General features: G+C 43.7%; 1 protein-coding gene across 6 annotated transcripts in view; it reads right to left on the bottom strand.

Annotated features, from left to right (window-relative positions):
• Window positions 1-1,279: 1,279 nt before the first annotated feature.
• Window positions 1,280-18,198, bottom strand: part of BBS12 (Bardet-Biedl syndrome 12) — a 38,662-nt gene continuing 21,743 nt past the window's right edge. For all 6 annotated transcript variants that reach the window (XM_088452272.1, XM_088452276.1, XM_088452273.1 and 3 more), the window contains 2 exons: window positions 4,113-4,202; window positions 1,280-3,464 (listed from right to left, as the gene is read on the bottom strand). In XM_088452272.1, the coding sequence (XP_088308398.1) occupies window positions 1,455-3,443 (1,989 nt within the window). In that variant the 5' untranslated portion in view covers window positions 3,444-3,464; window positions 4,113-4,202 and the 3' untranslated portion in view covers window positions 1,280-1,454. The remainder of the gene's footprint in view (window positions 3,465-4,112; window positions 4,203-18,198) is intronic.

Here is an 18,198-nt window from a genome sequence, read left to right as displayed (position 1 = left end):
ACGCCAGGTCCCAATTTTTTTTTTAAAATTCTGCTGAGGCCCTTTCTCTTGCTGAGTGAGGCCCCAGTTTTACAGATGCAGGTACAGCTGTGTGAGACTTATGGCCCTGGTCTGGGAGAGCTGTGTGGCCCTGGCATTGCTGTGGTCAGGGGTGCTGAGAGGGGGGGAGCAGGTACTAATTACCTGAACCAGAGATTGTTGGTGGGGCCCAGGTCTGACCCCACCCCCCCTTACTCTTACCTGTCAACAGCCCAGCACACGCTGCTATGTTCTGGGATGCAGTGGGAGGGGGAGCAATCACACTGATCGTGCACCTCCTTGAATTTCCACCGGGCTGAGGGGCTCACAGCGCTCCGTCACCAGCTTCTTGGGACACTGCAAAAATGTAGCCCCCTAAGGGGGCGTAGCCACACCTCCCGTGATTAGGCCATGCCCCTTTCTTCCTCCTGGACTGGCTCTCTAAGCTCCTGGTTGTGGTAGCTTCATGCTCACTCCCTTGGGACCACCTACCAATCAGAAGATGTCTCTCATTCTCTCTTTCCACTCTCCTCTGTTTTGTGTAGCCATGCCCCTTATCATTACGTGTACTGTGAAGTGTTATACCTCCTTCATTAAGGTCGGTGGTGTTGCCATAACTGCCTTTCTCATACCTGCTTATTTACACATACCATACTACTTATTTGCTAATGGAACCACCTTCACGTAGACATCAGCAGTGGGATGACACCATGGTGTTATTTTTTATAGCAAAGGGGAAGTGTGGCATCATGTGGTGAGGTCTGGGGAATACATCTGTACTTTGGAGGAAGCTTTATAGTGGTGCATACCAGCTCTCCGCTGCGTTGCTAGAGCTGTGGTAGTAGGCAGGAGGGAAGCGTTATGGAGGGGCATCCTGGATCCATTACTGCCTCCCCTGGATCCACCACTGATATGAGCACCTCCATATATTCAGTCTTCATATGCTGCTCCTCCTCAGTTTTGGTGTGGGCAGGGATAGAACAAACAGTAGCATATCGGATCATTGGAATCTTCCCGGCAGCAGTAGGTAATGTGCTGACCTTACGTATAGGAGGCAGTGACCTGTCCACTTGTGTGGTCATATTAGTGAGAATAGGTATTGATGTGAAGAAGGCAGTGCCATGATGGAAGCAAGCAGGAAGACACAGACAGACAGTGCAAGGAGTAGGATACACCAACAGCAGAGCAGTGATATTACATTCCTTATGTAGGATGACTGCAATGTGAAACGCATCTCTATATAAAAAGTTTATGTAGCCAACTTAAATCATATTGTTTTTAGTTAATATTTTTTTTCTTTATGTCTACTGCCGGACAGAAAAAACATTGAGGAGAACAGTCACTTTTAATATATTCCATAAACCATTAAATGAAGATGTATAATTTGTCATATCCTCGTTTTAATCTCACATGACATATTTACAAAACATGAAAAACTATAAGAACAGATATTCTCCATTTACAGATTCTCTTTTTATTATGTGTGTAGTAGATCCTGTAATAATCTCTGCATCTGACTGAAGCACTGTGAGAACTAGATGCAGGGCACTGCGCATTGCCTCCACCTTTGGAACAACATTATCGTACACCATTGCTGGTCTGCTTTCTGCAGGCGCTCCTAAATTATCAATCAAACCAATCTTTTTGGAGTATTCATTTAAAATATATGAAGAGGGAGAAGAAGAATCACTGATGTTTTGCAGTTCATTGTGTATGAAAGTCATAGATTCTAACTCTGAAGAAGATGCATCCAGGTTACAGAGAAGAACGGAAATATATCGATACCAGCCTTTGGCGAGACACTTGAAAACAGAAGCCTTGTAGTCTTTGGCAGTAGTAGCCACCCATGATGACATATAGAATTTGTGTCCTCCATTGTCTGCACTAAAGGGTACTACACTATTTTCAAGTTTTCTAAGATGACTGAGACACAAAAGTTCCACCCCACCTCCACCAGGAAAGACTTTTTGGTCATGAAGAGCATGATGTAATCTATATGAGCAAGCCCAAAATTGGTCTTCAAGTATTTGCATTTTGGGGATCAAACTACAGTTTAGCACCACTGTGACCAAGTTCATCTTGCCTGCTTGGAGGGTGATAGCAATTTTTTGGCTGGATTCTAATACCGAGCTGGACTGTGTGCATATGTTGGCATAAACTCTGCACCCTATGCTGTGCCGATTTATCTGTGTGTGGTAGGTCACTTGCTCTGCTCCTGTGCACTCACTAAATGCCTGAAGAACCTTTTGCTTTACATTAGGAATAATAAGAATATTTTTCTGAATGCAAAGCATCATAAGCTCTGGGCAGACAACACCCCTAACTAAAATTAAATCAATATTAGCTTCAATAATTTTCCTACATGCAGAACATATCCATGAGTCCTCAGGAGTACTTTTTCCATAGTTTGTATACTCAGATATTGATTTTACATTGGTTGCATTATTAAAGCCCAAATGACGATACTTCTCAGTCAGTTCCCCATCCACAAGAAGGACCTGCAGAGGTTTGCCCTCTAATTCCCTGGCGACGGCAGCATTCTCTGATGCGATTAAAGTTGTATATCCAAAGGAAGCATATGAGTACACGTCTGATTGACCTCTTAAAAAACAAATCTCAAGTTGGGAAGCCTGAAAGAGGTCCTTGGTCACGGATGTAACTTCAGCATTTTCAAAAAGATGAGTAACAGCTTTATCCACAAGTTTCATGGCTTCTGAACTGCCATGACTCAAAGACTTAGTCAGATCTCCTAAAGAGTGATTATTGTCTGACGTTGCAGAGGTATTCTGAAAGCAGCTTCTGTTCTGGACAGAAAAGTATCTACTACGAGAGAGTCTACTCATCTGTTGTGCCCTACTGTTTAAGCTTTCCACATTAGCTTCTGTAAGTTGTATGTGCTTGCTGCCTTTGGAGAAATGCTTTGACCAGTCTTCTCTATCAGAACAGGGAAAGCAATGGTCATCACCATTAGAAGTGTTTTCACGTCTGACAGTGGTTGAGCTACTTGAACTCTGATTTGTTATAACTATATTATTGAGATGTATGTGCAAAGAGTCAAGATTTGCAATGCAAGAGTTTAGTCCTTCTAACATTACTGAACCGATCAGTGAAATGGGGACTCCATGGTGAAGGCATTCTAGTACAGCGTTGCTCCATGCTCCAACAAGGAAAAGCAGGGTTGTTGTGCCAGTTTTATATGTTTTTTGATGAGCTTGAATTGTTTCATTAAGAAGCTGTCCAACTGGACTGGTCAAATCTAGACTCTCTAGAAGGCGAAATGAAGAACAAGTCAATGCACACTCATAGGTATCTTGGTCGTAAATAAACTTGTATGATTTTACAGGTCCCAGGAAGGTCCTTACTGGAGACGACATGTTACATAATTCCATCAGTCCCACGTGTCCTTGAATGTTTCTAGCAGTCATTGTGTTGATTACAAATAATGCCTATGTTTAGACAGAATACATTTTTGTAGGTTAGGTATATGTTGTGTATAGTGTTATATAACACAATAGTAATATGACTGATATATAACAATAATGAAAACCTAAGTTGCCTGAATATGTGATATTTAGAACTTTTCCATCAGTATCCAAATTTCTGCTACAAATGCACTCTGCTAATTATCAACAAATTCACAATATTTTTAGTTTGGGTAAAAAGCAAGAAGAGGCTGGAACTGGCTAATACTGTAGGTATAGGCGACTATTAACTCTGCTGTAACATGTATATCAGAGGCTCTCCCACCACTACACAGAAGAAAGTGGATGGGTGGTGGGATTTTTGGCCACATTTTTAGATTCATTTTTTTGTACTCATTTCATTGGTCTAAGTGCCACATAAAGAAAAACTTATAATTTAGATATTGAGATATGTGAAATGCTGAAATCCACCCCTTAGATTAACTGCAGACAACAAGAGTACCTGCTACTACCTATCCCACAGTTAAGTTTTCTCCCCCCTCCTTAGGGCGTCTTCCAGGTACATTAATAGGTTTGATATAGCATATATAGTTGGTAAGTGTTTATCTTGATTTGCATACAGTGGTGCTCTGATGGAAACCTGTGAAGTTGAGCAGGATGTGGCGTACAAACCTCATGATAATGAATAATCTGTCTTGCTTTAGCTCCGCCTCCTGATATGTCTCCATCGCACGCCGTACAGAGCAACTAGAAGAGGTAATTCTGGAGGAAAGAGTGGAGATATTACTACAGTATTTAGGTAGTTGATAGGCTAACTTTAAACAGGACATTTATAAACATGCTATAGAAGAAACTGTTAATAAAATAAAAACATAAACATGTATCTGGATTTTGGACAATTTTTGACTGCACAAACCTGATTTGGGCTTAACTTTTTCAATGACCTGATGTGTTTGCACTAGAGAGAGGAAACTGACTGAATAATTTAGCATGTGTTTTAAATAGATCTTCTTTTAACACAATTTGATACAATTTGCCATGACATTGTTATCGTCACCCTGTAGTTCCGCAATAACAAAGATTCCTATCTCAGACCATCTGGGTTTGAAAACTATCCTGAGCCCTGTATTTGACATTATATAATGTAAGTAAATCATCATTACATCTTTTCTGCATACCTGACATAGAGCCTGATTCATGTATGGTTAGCGTACATCTCCGATGGTTCAGGGTCTGCGCATGGACAGGACACATGCTGTGCATATGCAGAAAGGGTCCTGTGATCTCGCTCGCATACCCCCCCAAGCTGCAGCATGATTGTAATGCTACAGCATTTTGGGGGGCGTGGCTGGCCGTTTCTGGAAATGGGGGCGTGTTGTCGCATTTTTCCGGGAGGGACGAGGCCAGGGTCTGCGTCGGTGGATGCAAATTTCCTGGGCTCGCAGCTGCCAGGACACAGCCAGGCTGCGGTAAGCTTCAGCTACCTCAGCCTGGCGGCTGCGACCTCGGTCTCAGCGTTGGAATCGCAGATGCAGCAAGTAGGTAATCTGTTTCCTACAGGCACCTCCTGCTGTATCGGAGATGGACAGAATTGCACAACCACTTGTGTGCTGCTCTGCCATTCCGTCCATGTATGAATCAGGCCCATAATCTGTTTATAAACATTTGTGTATCAATAAAAATCAGGAACAAAAGTAAATAACTGCTGACGGATGGTAATGTCAGAGAGCACCTCCCCTTATGGTCACTATGAAGAACACTGCTACAGAAGGCACTGAGGAGCAGAATGCCACAAATGCAGATATGATCACTGACCACCACCTGCTGCATGCACAGTAAGGAGCACTTCCTGACAAGGTATGTACATTGCACAAAGTACTGGTCAACTGAGGTCGTCTTTTATAATTCAACATATTCCCAGACAATAAGATATTTTCTACCAAATATGTTCTTAGAAGGTGCAAATGTAGATAAAACACTTGTCACTTATCAGATATAAAACAGAAGTTGTTTCTGGGTTATGCTATTCTTGGGCAGCTAAACAACCATACAACACGCATTCAGAAGTGAGTGCCCTGTGTTTGCAAGGCATTCTGGCAGAACGGTAGCCTAGGAAATGCCTCTCTTACTTTATGGGAGAGATATAAGTAGCTGCGAGTTGACCGAAAATTGCTTATTTCAGGTTAATAACCCAGAGCAATTAGAAATCTACACAAAGGTAATGTGGTCCCAATGAGACTTAATGCATATTTATGTTCGCAGCTCCAGACTAGATGAAAAGCAGAGGAAAATCCTTTTTTTTTACTATAAAAATGATAGGACACAGTGCAGTATCCCTGTGGAAACCCTCCCAATGAATAATAATGGTTTTTAATGGTTGTTAACCACCGGTGAACAAGGTGGAGTGTGACATATACCAGCAGGATTTAAACTATAACTTTAAAAAAAAATACTGCTGGCAAGTTGCCATTTGTGTAGCTGGAGTTGCGACGTCAGTTGGCGTAGTGCCGGCGGTTTAGTGCAGCGAGCTCTAGCACAGCGAGTACACATGCGTAAATTGTGTTTCGGAATCTCATACCCCATCTGGTTCAGAGCCTACCTTGATGTCAGACAAAAGTAGTCTCGTTAACACTGAGTTGACTAAGTCTTTTTTTACTATTTCTAATTGTTTAAAAGAAAAAAACTTACGTTTTTACTAATGATTGTAATTCAAACGTGTTCCAAGGGTCTTTTTCAAAACAGTTGTTACTAGAAGACTTATAAGTTTAGTACTTAAAAAAAAGTCTTACTTTTGATTTCTTGTTTTAAAAAGAGTTTATTCCTTTTTATTATTTTGGTTTTATTTTTATACCTTAATTTTTTTTGAATTACGGCGCCCTAGAGTATCAGCATTGTTTTCATGGCACTCCTAAGCCAAAAGTTTGTTATTGAGAAATTTAGAAGAAAATGTAGTAAAGGGAAGTAAATTGTGCTTACAGTACCTGTCATTCTTAAAGTGCGTATCCACTTGCTGACTGAGGAACGTTTGAACGATTATGACATCCTAATTGTTTAGTCGTTCCTCATCCTGTAGGTGCCCACACTGAACGATATGTCATTCAGTGCAGACACACTCCCTCATTCCCGAACATGCCCAATCTGTCGTTATAGGCAGATTGACCAGCATGTTCGGGCGATGGCTGATGTTGGAAACGACCAGCGGGAGCGCGCATCGCTGGTTGTTTTCGACATTCATGCACAATTAATGAGCGATTGACCGATAAAAATGTCATTATCATTATAATTGGCAAGTGGATACGCGGCTTTAGGTTCAGTTATGTGGTGGTGGACAGGTTTGCGCTTCTGTTTGTCCACATATTTACATTAACCATAAATAATTTGATATGGTGCTGGATCACCAACCTGTGGCACCCCTGTAAGTGTCCTGAGGCACCCCAGGATGCCACGGCACAGAGTTTGGGAGCCACTGCCTTAAGGGACAAGAATCGATTTTATGACACTCAGAATTACTGTCGTACTAAGTTAGTATACCTATTGTGAAGTATAGCATGGGGTATGAGATACCCCATATGGTTCGCCATGTTGATTTTCTCCACATGGTTCCCTGAAGGTTAAAAAGGAAAATATGGAATTTTCTCTAAAAAGAAGAAAAATGGGTCTAATTATGTGGGACATGCATAGGCATACCCAGGGGGGAGTTCTGGTTGCCGGCACCATGACAATAAAAAAAGTAATATAAGAGAATTTTACTAGTTCTGCATGTTCTTCTCAGTATCAAAACGCCAAAGAAGAAAATAAGCATTGTCCTGTTTGGCGCACTAATTAATAAAATTTAACCTTTATTAAATACAATTAAAATATGAAAGCTAAATAGTGAAATATTTAAAAACAACTGTAAGTGTATAAAAAGGTGAATAAAGTGATTAAAAAGCAAATTGACCCACTGTGGGTTTATTTATTGTTGTACATTAGCAGCATCTGTTTTATATTGTGTGTTGATTGCTTCAATGCTGGTAATCCAGTTCAATACTAATATGCTAATATATTACACCCAAAAAAGATTTGTTATTCATATGAGGGCTGGCTACATTACACATTACATACTTTTTTAGCGGATTCTCCTCCAATAATTTTCTCAATATAGTGTCATATGTGTAACCACCGTATGCATGTTAAGCTGGTTATCTGAGCACAGAAGTACAATCTGATATTATAAATCAGTATACTGTGTTTTAAAAGTATTTGTAATCTACCAGATACCTTCTGTTAAATCAGCAGTTGATTACTTCCACAAAACAGTGTTATGTTTCATATCATTGCAATCATTAAGCTCTTGTGTGCAGCTTAGTAGTCACAATTAAATTAGAAATACCACAACGCTCAAAGATCACACTTGTACTAACAAATTCCCTGCAGCGGTAAAAGATAAAGGGGAAAACACTGAAACCCCACAGGAAAGCAAAAAAGGAGATATTACTGCGCTGGTACACACATGCAGAATAAATATAAATGTTTAATAGTAAGCAAAAACAAGTATTAGATAAATACCAAGGAAATATTGTAGTCACAAATAATCAATAATATACAGCAGTAAAAGATGAAAATAATAATACTATTAGAACTAAAAGTCACAATAAAAAGTCAGAGAGCACTGTGTCCCAGATACATATTAAGAAAAAGTGCACAAGCAACAATTGTATCCACGAAATGAAGAAAAATACAAAAATGATACTTGCAAGTATTAACAATATATCCACGGCTTCCTGGTGAATGGGTCTGTACTGCCCGCCGAGAACTACAAGCAACGGGAAGGAGATGTATATCCAAAATGAGCCACTGGATTTCACTGCGACAGTACAGCTCTCCACCGAGCTCCACAATGCTGGGTCAGTGTAAAGTACCTCAGTGGTTAGGTGATCGGCATGTGGGGTGCAAGCGTCCGGATATCATCCGGCTTAGTGGTTCCCTGCCCGGCTCCACAAGTAGAGTAGTGTCTGTAGCACCGGATGTCTCTGTGCTTGCAGCTCGATGAAGGGGGTATTCTCACTATGTGTAGCGGTAATTGCGCGGCCGTGACTTGAAAGAATATCCCACGCAAGAGAGCAGAGCAACTGGTGCTTATACCAGGAAGAGAGGTTCAAATTGTACCCCGGTAATCAGCACATCTCAGACCGTGGGAAGCAACGCGTTTCGTCCCTATCCTGGGACTTTTTCAAGCTAAATGCCCATGGTGCAGATCCCTCTCTTAAATAGGGGAGGTATTAAGTCCAATCAAACCCTAATTGGAATCAGCATATCCTAATTGTATCCAAATTAGGGAGTCGGAGACAGAATCCTCTGTTAAGTATTGCAATGATCTTTACATATAAATTCTCATGATCAATTATCCATACACAGTAATATACATAGGATGTACACGACATATGTGTACCTGTATGCACATTAACATGTGTACACATACATACTGTACATTCAGCATGCGCACATAGCAGAGAGAATTTATAAAAACAACATATGATATTCATTATAATACCAGACAAATTAACTCAGAATAAAAACAGAATAAATATTGATTACTTACTAAACATTACTAGATAAATCTTATATAGAAACATCAACCCACATGCCGATCACCTAACCACTTAAGTACTTTACACCGACCCAGCATTGTGGAGCTCGGTGGAGAGCTGTACTGTCGCAGTGAAATCCAGTGGCTCATGTCCACGCGGCTATACATCTCCCTCACGTTGCTTGTAGTTCTCAGCGGGCAGTACAGACCCATTCACCAGGAAGCAGTGGATATATTGTTAATACTTGCAAGTATCATTTTTGCATTTTTCTTCATTTCGTGGATACAATTGTTGCTTGTGCACTTCTTCTTATCTAATCAATAAAGGTGCATACACACACGATTTTTTGAACGATATCGTTTATCGTTCAATCGTTGAAAAAATCGTTGCTTTCTAACTTAAAACAATGAACGATTATCGTTCATGCGCGTTCACGTTTGTAGTTCAGTCAGACTGACCAACTCAACTATTTTCATTAAGGGAATATGCAAAAATTGTTTGTAGTTCAAAAAAATCGTTCATTACATTTAGTAAATGAACGATTTTAGTAAACGATTTTCGTTCATTTTTCCCTTGAAAAAAGGAACGAAAATCGTTTACTAAAATCGTTCATTTACAAAATCGTTGTGTGTGTATGCAGCTTAAGACATTAATATGTATCCGGGACACAGTACTCTCTGACTTTTTATTGTGAACATTTCTTTCATCAAGAACCACCATTCATTATACCAGCTTTTAGTTCTAATATTATTATTAATATTATTTTATTTTATAGCTGTATATTATTGATACTTTGTAACTACAATATTTCCTTGGTATTTATCTAATACTTGTTTTTGCTTACTATTAAAACATTTATATTTATTTCTAATTGACTGCATTTGTGTACCAGCGCGGTAATATCTCCTTTTTTATAGTAGTCATAATTATTTATTAATCTCATTTAGAGACATTGTAACTCTCTCTATGAGGGGTATTCAATATGAAACGTTAACTTCCCTGGCGAAGTTAACGTTTCATATCGGAGTTTTTCTCTGCGTAAAGGTATGGTGCGCGCTCCCGCTTATCCCCGTATTCAATATCAAATTAACGAAAATGGGAAACTCCGAAGTTGGATTTGCGTAAAGTTACGAATTTTTCCTTAAAATAATTGTAAGACCCCCCTAAAGTTGTAAAAACATGGGGGAACACTATGGGTACCCCTGTTTTAGCCTTTAATTGAAAGTCGGGGATTTAAATAGCCGAAGCAGGTGTTTTTTTCCCGACATTGAAGAAGTGATGCAGAAGAGCACTTAGGTTATTTTTTTCGCTTTTTAAATGGTCCCATCAAATTTGGGGTACATGAAAATGGGTACTAGCATATTTTGGTGTCCCTAAAGTATTTTTTTTTAAATTCTGCATTTGTGCACCAGCCGCTATAATTCTATTCTAGAAAACACCTGCCGCATACATGCAGAATAGCCCTGAACCTATTTCCCTATTGTTTAACAATTTTTTCCCATTTTTTTTTTCTGCACCCCAATTTTTAAATTATTTTTTTGGGGTGTCCCTATTTTTTTGTAAACTTTTTTTGACACAGTTCTTTTTTAAATGTCAATCTCAGGGCTGCAGGCTATTTTTTTAAAGCCTGCACCCCTAAACCCCAATTCTGCACTTTTTTTTGACACCTATTCAATGGTGAAAAGTTATCACCGTTTTTTATCAAAGACTTGTCAAAACTGCGATAAGTCTTTGAAATTGAATAGGGTGTAAAAGTAAAACAGGTGATATTAACGCAAAAACGTTAAAAAGTGTGATATTAACGCAAAAAACGATGTTATCGCACCCATATTGAATACCCCTATATGTGGTTTACGGATTGCACCTGTTCCTAGATAAAGATAGTTACAAAGATACTTGTGAATGTATCAAGTTCCTTCTGTAAAGTCAGCAATGAATTACTGCCACAGAATAATGTTGTTTCATAGCATTGCAATCAATGAGCTCTTATAGGCAGGTTAGCAATCACACTTGTTTGTTAATCTTATTCAGAGATGCTGTATAGATCTCTCTATGTAGTTTGTGAACGGCATCTGCTTTTAAATACAGCTAGTTACAGAGCATTACCAGTGTGTTTGCGTTCACTGGTGTTTGTGAGCAGTCTATGATCAGTTCTCATGGCATACACACATTAACAAATGCAGGGGTCTATTTACTAAGCCTAGGATGGAGATAAGGTACCAGCCAATCAGCTCCTAACTGTCATGTCACAGGCTGTGTTTGAAAAATGACAGTTAGGAGCTGGTTGGTTGGCACCTTATCTCTGTTCACTTTATCTTCATCTAAGGCTTAGTAAATAGACCCCACAGTCTCTTGGTTCCTGTCACAGTATAACAGCCACCCTCATTAGTATGACACAATCTTATTCTAGATGAATTGATATGTAATTAATACACAGCAGGATCAAATTGCCAACATGTGTTTCACAACATTACTTTCCTCAGGGCCCGAGGACTCTTCTCAGTATCACAAAGGAAATAATTAGCACCACCTGTGGAAATTTTAACATGTGTCAGCCAGTAATAAATACCCCTGAGCACACACTAGGAGATCTGGAAAACAAGCACTGTTAGGGGTGCACTGTTATAGACCATTAATTATTAGTACTGTATAATAATACACTATCCAGTACATAAGGAGACCAATATGTACATATATGTCCATGGCAGTACTAGGTTCTTCTGCCGTTCCCCCAGACTCCTGGGCTTGCTACAATGATTTGGAATGATGCTCACATATGAAATAAAAACATTCAGGGCAGGCAGGATGGCCCTACTGCCGCATGTAATTGCTTGATCGCTGGTCCTGTATATGCTGGAATTATGACACACAATACACTTTGTATGACGCATATTAAAGCTGGATAAGTGCTAATTATGCCTTCTTCATGGACTGGCCACATTTGGAAACCCCCTCTAGAAATTCTACATTTGCCACTGCCATGTATGTGGAAGTGTTGTATTGATGGGAAATGGACTTTTGAACATGCAAAAGGTAGTTCCAAGGTTTTTTTTTTACAACTTTTATATACACATACTAAAAATTCACTATAATTTAGAGTGTGTGTACCTCAAAATACTCTTATTTCCAGAAATACAGTTGTGGGTTCTCATTTTTCCAAAATTTACAACCATTTAACACCATATAGCTGCCTCCAATAAATATCCACAACTTGCCATTTCTAATTGCACTACGTGGACATCAAGAGCAGACTTTATAAAAAAATAGCCCACTTAATGTACATAATGTTAACCCACAAGCACAGAACCCACGGCTACTTGAATATGCCCCTGTGTGTGTGCCAAAAATGTTCATAGATCTAGTCATTCTATGATTAAGTTAAACAACTGGACAGACAATAAAAAAAACTTATAAGGTCATATACCCACAGACCTTCAATTTTCTTTTTTTTAATGCTCTCACCTCCAGGAGATCCAGAAGTAATTTTACTATAGTTTAACGTATCACTTTAAACTTGACCAATGTATTTACTGTTGCTAAATGCAAAAACACAGAACCAAACATGCAATAATTTTATGAATTATGGGCCTGATTCAGACCCACTCGCGAGCGGCTGTCCGCTCGCAAGTGGGTCGATGGTCTGCACTGAGCATGCGCACGACGGAGGGAGCTCCGTCGTGCGCATGCGCCAGACACGACGAGCGAAGGACTTTCCTTCGCTCGTTGTGTCCGATCAAAGGGGGCGTGCTGTCAATGTTGATTGACAGCACGCCCCCTTTGGTGGGCGTGCCGGGGGCGTGCCTCCCTGACGGGGGCGTTCCCACGGGAACGCCTCCCGTCAGAAGCCGGCCCACTGACATCACTAGTGATGTCAGTGGGAGTGATTTTGGCTCTGATAGAGCCAAAATCACTCCGGAGCTTGCGGTTGAAAACCTCAACCGCAGGCTCCGGCTCGCAATTTCGATGGTCGCGATGGTCACGACCATCGCGGCCATCAAAATGCACGCTCGTATAGCCTGTGGGTGGTGACCCACAGCTATACGAGCGTCCAGGAGGACGCTCCATGAAAATGGAGCCCGGCCCTCATGCAGAGCGTGCGCTCTGCTCAGAGCGTACGGCTCTGAATGAGGGCCCATATTCAGATTTTTCCATACTGAACCTTTGGTACACAAATTGTTATCCACACCTGACAAATTAATCATCACCAAAAGTGAAAAAGATCATCTACAGTAAATACGACCAAACTTGGATAGTTGTTAATATAGTTTTTGATGAAGATCTTTTGTAAGATCTCATCTAATATTATTGCATCAAGATTAAAAATAGTTGTGTGGGTTCGAGCACCTTAAATTACTCCAGTTTGCTTTGATTTGGGCAAATGTGCTTAGATATCCATAAATTTGCCACGCACCATGGTCTGTAATGCGTAAGAGCGGAAGTTTGCATATGCAGAAGGAAGGAGTTGGGCGGAAAGGTACAGAAACAAGATTTCACTTTACAGACAGAGTATTTTAATGAATAAAAATGGTGAAGTACAAACTCATTGTCCTTGCCCTGCACAATCATTCCTCCTCTGCTACCAATCCCCGCACAATACAGCCTCAGCTGCTTTCTATAAAAGCAGGAAGATCACGTCTCAAGCCTCAGCACCAGAGCCCAGGGAAGTTGGAAATCCAGTGCTTTTTAATTCAGATTTGGGAACCTCTGGGGAAGGCAGCTTGGACTAACTTGTGATGGCCTTTGAGCAAGCACCCCAGCACATTTTTGTGATGACAGCGGATTCTTATATATATAACAAAAATAAGGAAGGGAGACGGCACAAATATATATATATATAAAACAAAGAAACAGGAAGAAAGACGGCACTCAGAGACTGTAAAAACATCCAATATATTAAGGAATACTTGCCAACAATCAGCTCCAGCCTTCCGGGAGGGAGCTGATTGTCGGCTAATAGCAGGGGGCGGGGCCGGCCATTGGGGGCGGCCATTTGGTGGCACACTGGGGGCGGGCCGCACGATCGCATCATCGTGACTCCGCCCCCTCTTCACAATGCTGTTATTTTCAGCATCGTGAAGCAGGGGGCGGGGCCACGATGACGCGATTCTGCGCGAATCGCGTCACCGGGCCCCCCGCTGCGGGGGTTTCCATTTTTTTCAGGGAGGAGGTCGGGAGGTTCGCAAGCTTCCGGGAGGCTTGCCTGCCTTTCCGGGGGTCCGGGAGCGGCACCTGAAAATCTGGAGGCTCCCGGCCAAATCGGGAGGATAGGTAAGCCTGTATTAAGGTGCAGATAGGGCAACGTTTCGGGGTGCAACCCCCTTTCACTGTATCTGTGGTGTTGGCTTGAGAAAGGGGGTTGCACCCCGAAACGCTGCCCTATCTGCACCTTAATATATTGGATTTTTTTATAGTCTCTGAGTGCTGTCTTCCTTCCTGATTTTTGTTTATTTTTCAGTATCAGACTTGGCACCTGAGCATTTTGTCTTTTCTATTGTGAGTGTCGACATAAAGTGGGACTAATATATATAACAAGAGATATGGTAAGAACTTACCTTTGTTATCTCTGTTTCTACGAAGTCCACAGGGTCGACAGGGTGACCTTGGGGTATAGCTGGATCCTGGATCCTCGGGCACCACGGAGTTAAAGCTTTTAGCTGCTCCCAGGATGCACTTTGGTCCAACCTCCCCTATACCCCGCCCCCGAGCCACAGGCACCTCAGTTGGTAAGCAGCCCAGGCCGGAGGAGGAGACGAAACAGAGAGAAGGAAGACTGGAACACACAAGAACCATACTCACAGAAAAGGGAGACGGAAAACCGGTGACCAGTCACAGAGCCCATATGAAGCCAGGTGCATCAGGGCGGGTGCCCTGTGGACCCTATGGACTTCGTAGAAACAGAGATAACAAAGGTAAGTTCTTACCATATCTCTTGTTTTCTACTTCAGGGTCCATAGGGGTTCACAGGGTGACCTTGGGGATGTCCCAAAGCAGTCCAACTAAGGGCGGGGACGCTCCTGTGCTGATAGGAGAACCCGGCACCCAAAGGATGCATCCTGAGAGGCAAAGGTGTCAAACGCATAGAACCTCAAAAAGGTCTGAATGGAAGACCAGGTGGCCACCTTACAAAGCTGAACAGCAGAGGCGCCACGGCTAGCAGCCCAAGAAGGGCCCACAGACCGAGTGGAATGAGCCTTAACAGAGGCTGGAACAGGTAAACCCTCCTGCATATAAGCCTCAATAATAACAGAACGAAGCCAACGGGCTAGAGTCTGTTTGTTGGCAGGCCAACCCCTCTTGTGAAAACCAAAGAGGATAAACAAAGAATCCGACTTCCTCACAGAACTAGTCCGGTCCACATAAACCTGGAGAGCACGGACCACGTCTAAGGAAGCCTCCCCAGCCGAAAGATCAGGCGACTGAAAGGCTGGTACAACAATTTCCTGATTAATGTGGAACCTGGAAACCACCTTAGGCAGGAAATCAGGACGAGTGCGAAGCACCGCTCTGTCCTGATGAAAAATCAGAAAAGGGGGACGACAAGAAAGCGCCCCCAAATCTGAAACCCTCCTGGCAGAAGCAATTGCCAAGAAGAAAACAGTTTTAAAAGTTAGCCACTTGAGCTCCACTGACTCCAAGGGCTCAAAAGGCGGACCCTGTAAGGCCCCAAGAACCATCGCCAAATCCCACGGGGCCACAGGTGGCACAAAGGGAGGCTGGATACTTAAAACTCCCTGGAAAAAGGTGTGTACGTCCGGCATAGCAGCGATCCTGCACTGGAACCACACCGACAGAGCAGACACGTGCACCTTCAGTGAGGAAAGAAGTAATCCTAAATCCAAACCCGACTGAAGGAAAGCCAGAATACGCGAAACCCGGAACACCTGGGGATCATATTTTCTGGCCTCGCACCACTGAAAGTAAGTGTGCCACACTCTGTGATAGATCCTCACGGAAGAAGGCTTGCGCGCCCTCAGCATGGTGGTAATAACGGAGCTAGAAAAGCCCTGAGACCTCAGGACGGCTGTCTCAAGAGCCACGCCATCAAAGATAGTCGACCCAGATCCGGGTGAAGACAGGGCCCCTGAGACAACAGGTCGCGCCGTTTAGGTAGGAGGTACGGAGCGTCGATGGACAAGCTCCGCAGATCGGAGTACCACGGCCTTCTGGGCCACACTGGAGCCACCAGGATCAGTGTGCCTCCGTCCTGTTTGAACTTGCGCAGGACCCGAGGCAGCAGAGATATCGGAGGGAACAAGTAAGCCAGTTGAAACAGCCATCTCACCGACAGCGCGTCTATCAGACTTGCGCCTGCGTCCCTTGTCCTTGACCCGTACACAGGCAGCTTGTGATTGTGACGGGACGCCATCAGGTCCAGCTCTGGCAGCCTCCACTTGTCCACGAGTAGTTGGAATACCTCTGGATGAAGCGACCATTCCCCGGGATGCACGTCGTAACGGCTGAGGAAGTCTGCCTCCCAATTGAGGACTCCTGGGATGAAAACTGCCGAGAGAGCTGGAAGATAGCGCTCCGCCCAAGCCAGGACGCGGGACACCTCCGACATCGCAGCTCGACTGCGAGTCCCTCCCTGGTGATTGATGTACGCCACCGTGGTGGCGTTGTCTGACTGCACCTGAACGGCCCTTCCGTGAAGAGCGGTGCCGGACGACTGCAGGGCTCTGTATACTGCCCTCAGTTCCAGGATGTTGATGGGAAGAATCGCTTCCTCCGCCGACCAACGACCCTGAAGTGACAAGGAGCCTGTCACCGCCCCCCAACCCCGGAGACTGGCATCTGTCGTGGGCAGAACCCATTCCGGGATCCAAAAGGGGCGCCCCTCTAGGAGATGAGCTGTCAGCAGCCACCAGGCTAGGGACAGACGCACCTCCGAGGACAACACCAGCATCTGAGAGCGGATCCTGTGTGGCAATCCGTTCCATTCCGAAAGAATCAGCCCCTGCAGGGGCCTGGAATGGAACTGGGCAAACTCCACCATGTCGAATGCCGACACCATGGACCCCAAAACTCTCATCGCTGAGTGCACTGACACTCTGCCACTGCTCAGACAGCCGTGAATCCGCAGCTGTAAGGAGGAGACCTTCTCTGGAGTCAGAAAAATCCGTTGCTAACGAGAGTCCAGCAGGGCCCCCAAATGAACCATCCGCTGTGATGGGATGAGGGAGGACTTCTTCCAGTTGATCAACCAGCCGTGCGCCTGTAGACAAGCGACCGTCAGGTGGAGATGCTGGATCAGTACCTCCGGGGAGCTCGCCAGCAAGAGGAGGTCGTCTAGATACGGTAGCAACCGTATCCCCTGGCTCCGAAGGTGAGCCGCCATGACCGCCATCACCTTGGTAAATACCCTTGGTGCCGTGGAGAGACCAAAGGGTAGAGCCCTGAATTGGTAGTGGTTGTGGAGAATAGCAAACTGCAGAAACCGTTGGTGCGATGTTGCTATAGGCACATGGAGGTAGGTGTCCTGGATATCCAGGGAGACCATATAATCCCCCGGTTCCATCGCCAGAATGATGGAACGCAAAGTTTCCATCCTGAATTTTGGAACCCTGAGAAACCTGTTCAGGGACTTCAAATTGAGGATGGGGCGATGAGAGCCATTGGGTTTCTGCACCAGAAACAGCGTAGAGTAATACCCCATCCCACGTTGAGACTGTGGTACGGGTATAATGACCCCCGCCGTCAGCAAGGCCTCTATGGCTTCCTGAACCTGCAAGGCCTTGGTTTTGTCCTGAGAAGGACTTGTGCAAAAAAACTGGAGAGGCGGCCTGTGCCGAAAAGACAGGGCGTACCCCTGGGAGACCACTTCTCGCACCCAGGCATCCGTGGTGGTATTGTGCCAGCACTGGGTGAATTGAAGAAGTCGGCCTCCCACTCTGGGGTCCCCCAGAGGGAGGCCTGTCCCATCACGCAGAAGGCTTATCTTCTTGCTTGGAAGAAGGGCGCCTAGCACTCCAAGCTTGCTTCTTTGGCTTTGAGGCGGTCTTGGGTGCGGACTGCCTCGGGAAGGACTGACCCTTTGCCTTGCCCTGAACCCGAAAGGAACGAAAGGCCGAGCTCCGGACCTTAGCAGGTGTAGTAGCTGAAGGGAGGAAGGCTGACTTGGATTTTGCCAGGGTTTCTACTATTTTGTCCAGGTCCGGACCAAATAGTAATTCTCCATTAAAAGGTAAGGC

Source organism: Taudactylus pleione, unplaced genomic scaffold (genome assembly GCF_031769625.1).
Source record: "Taudactylus pleione unplaced genomic scaffold, aTauple2 ptg000036l, whole genome shotgun sequence".
NCBI lineage: Eukaryota > Metazoa > Chordata > Amphibia > Anura > Myobatrachidae > Taudactylus > Taudactylus pleione.
The sequence above is the reverse complement of the archived record's forward strand: the minus strand, read 5'-3'. Positions and strand labels throughout refer to the sequence as shown.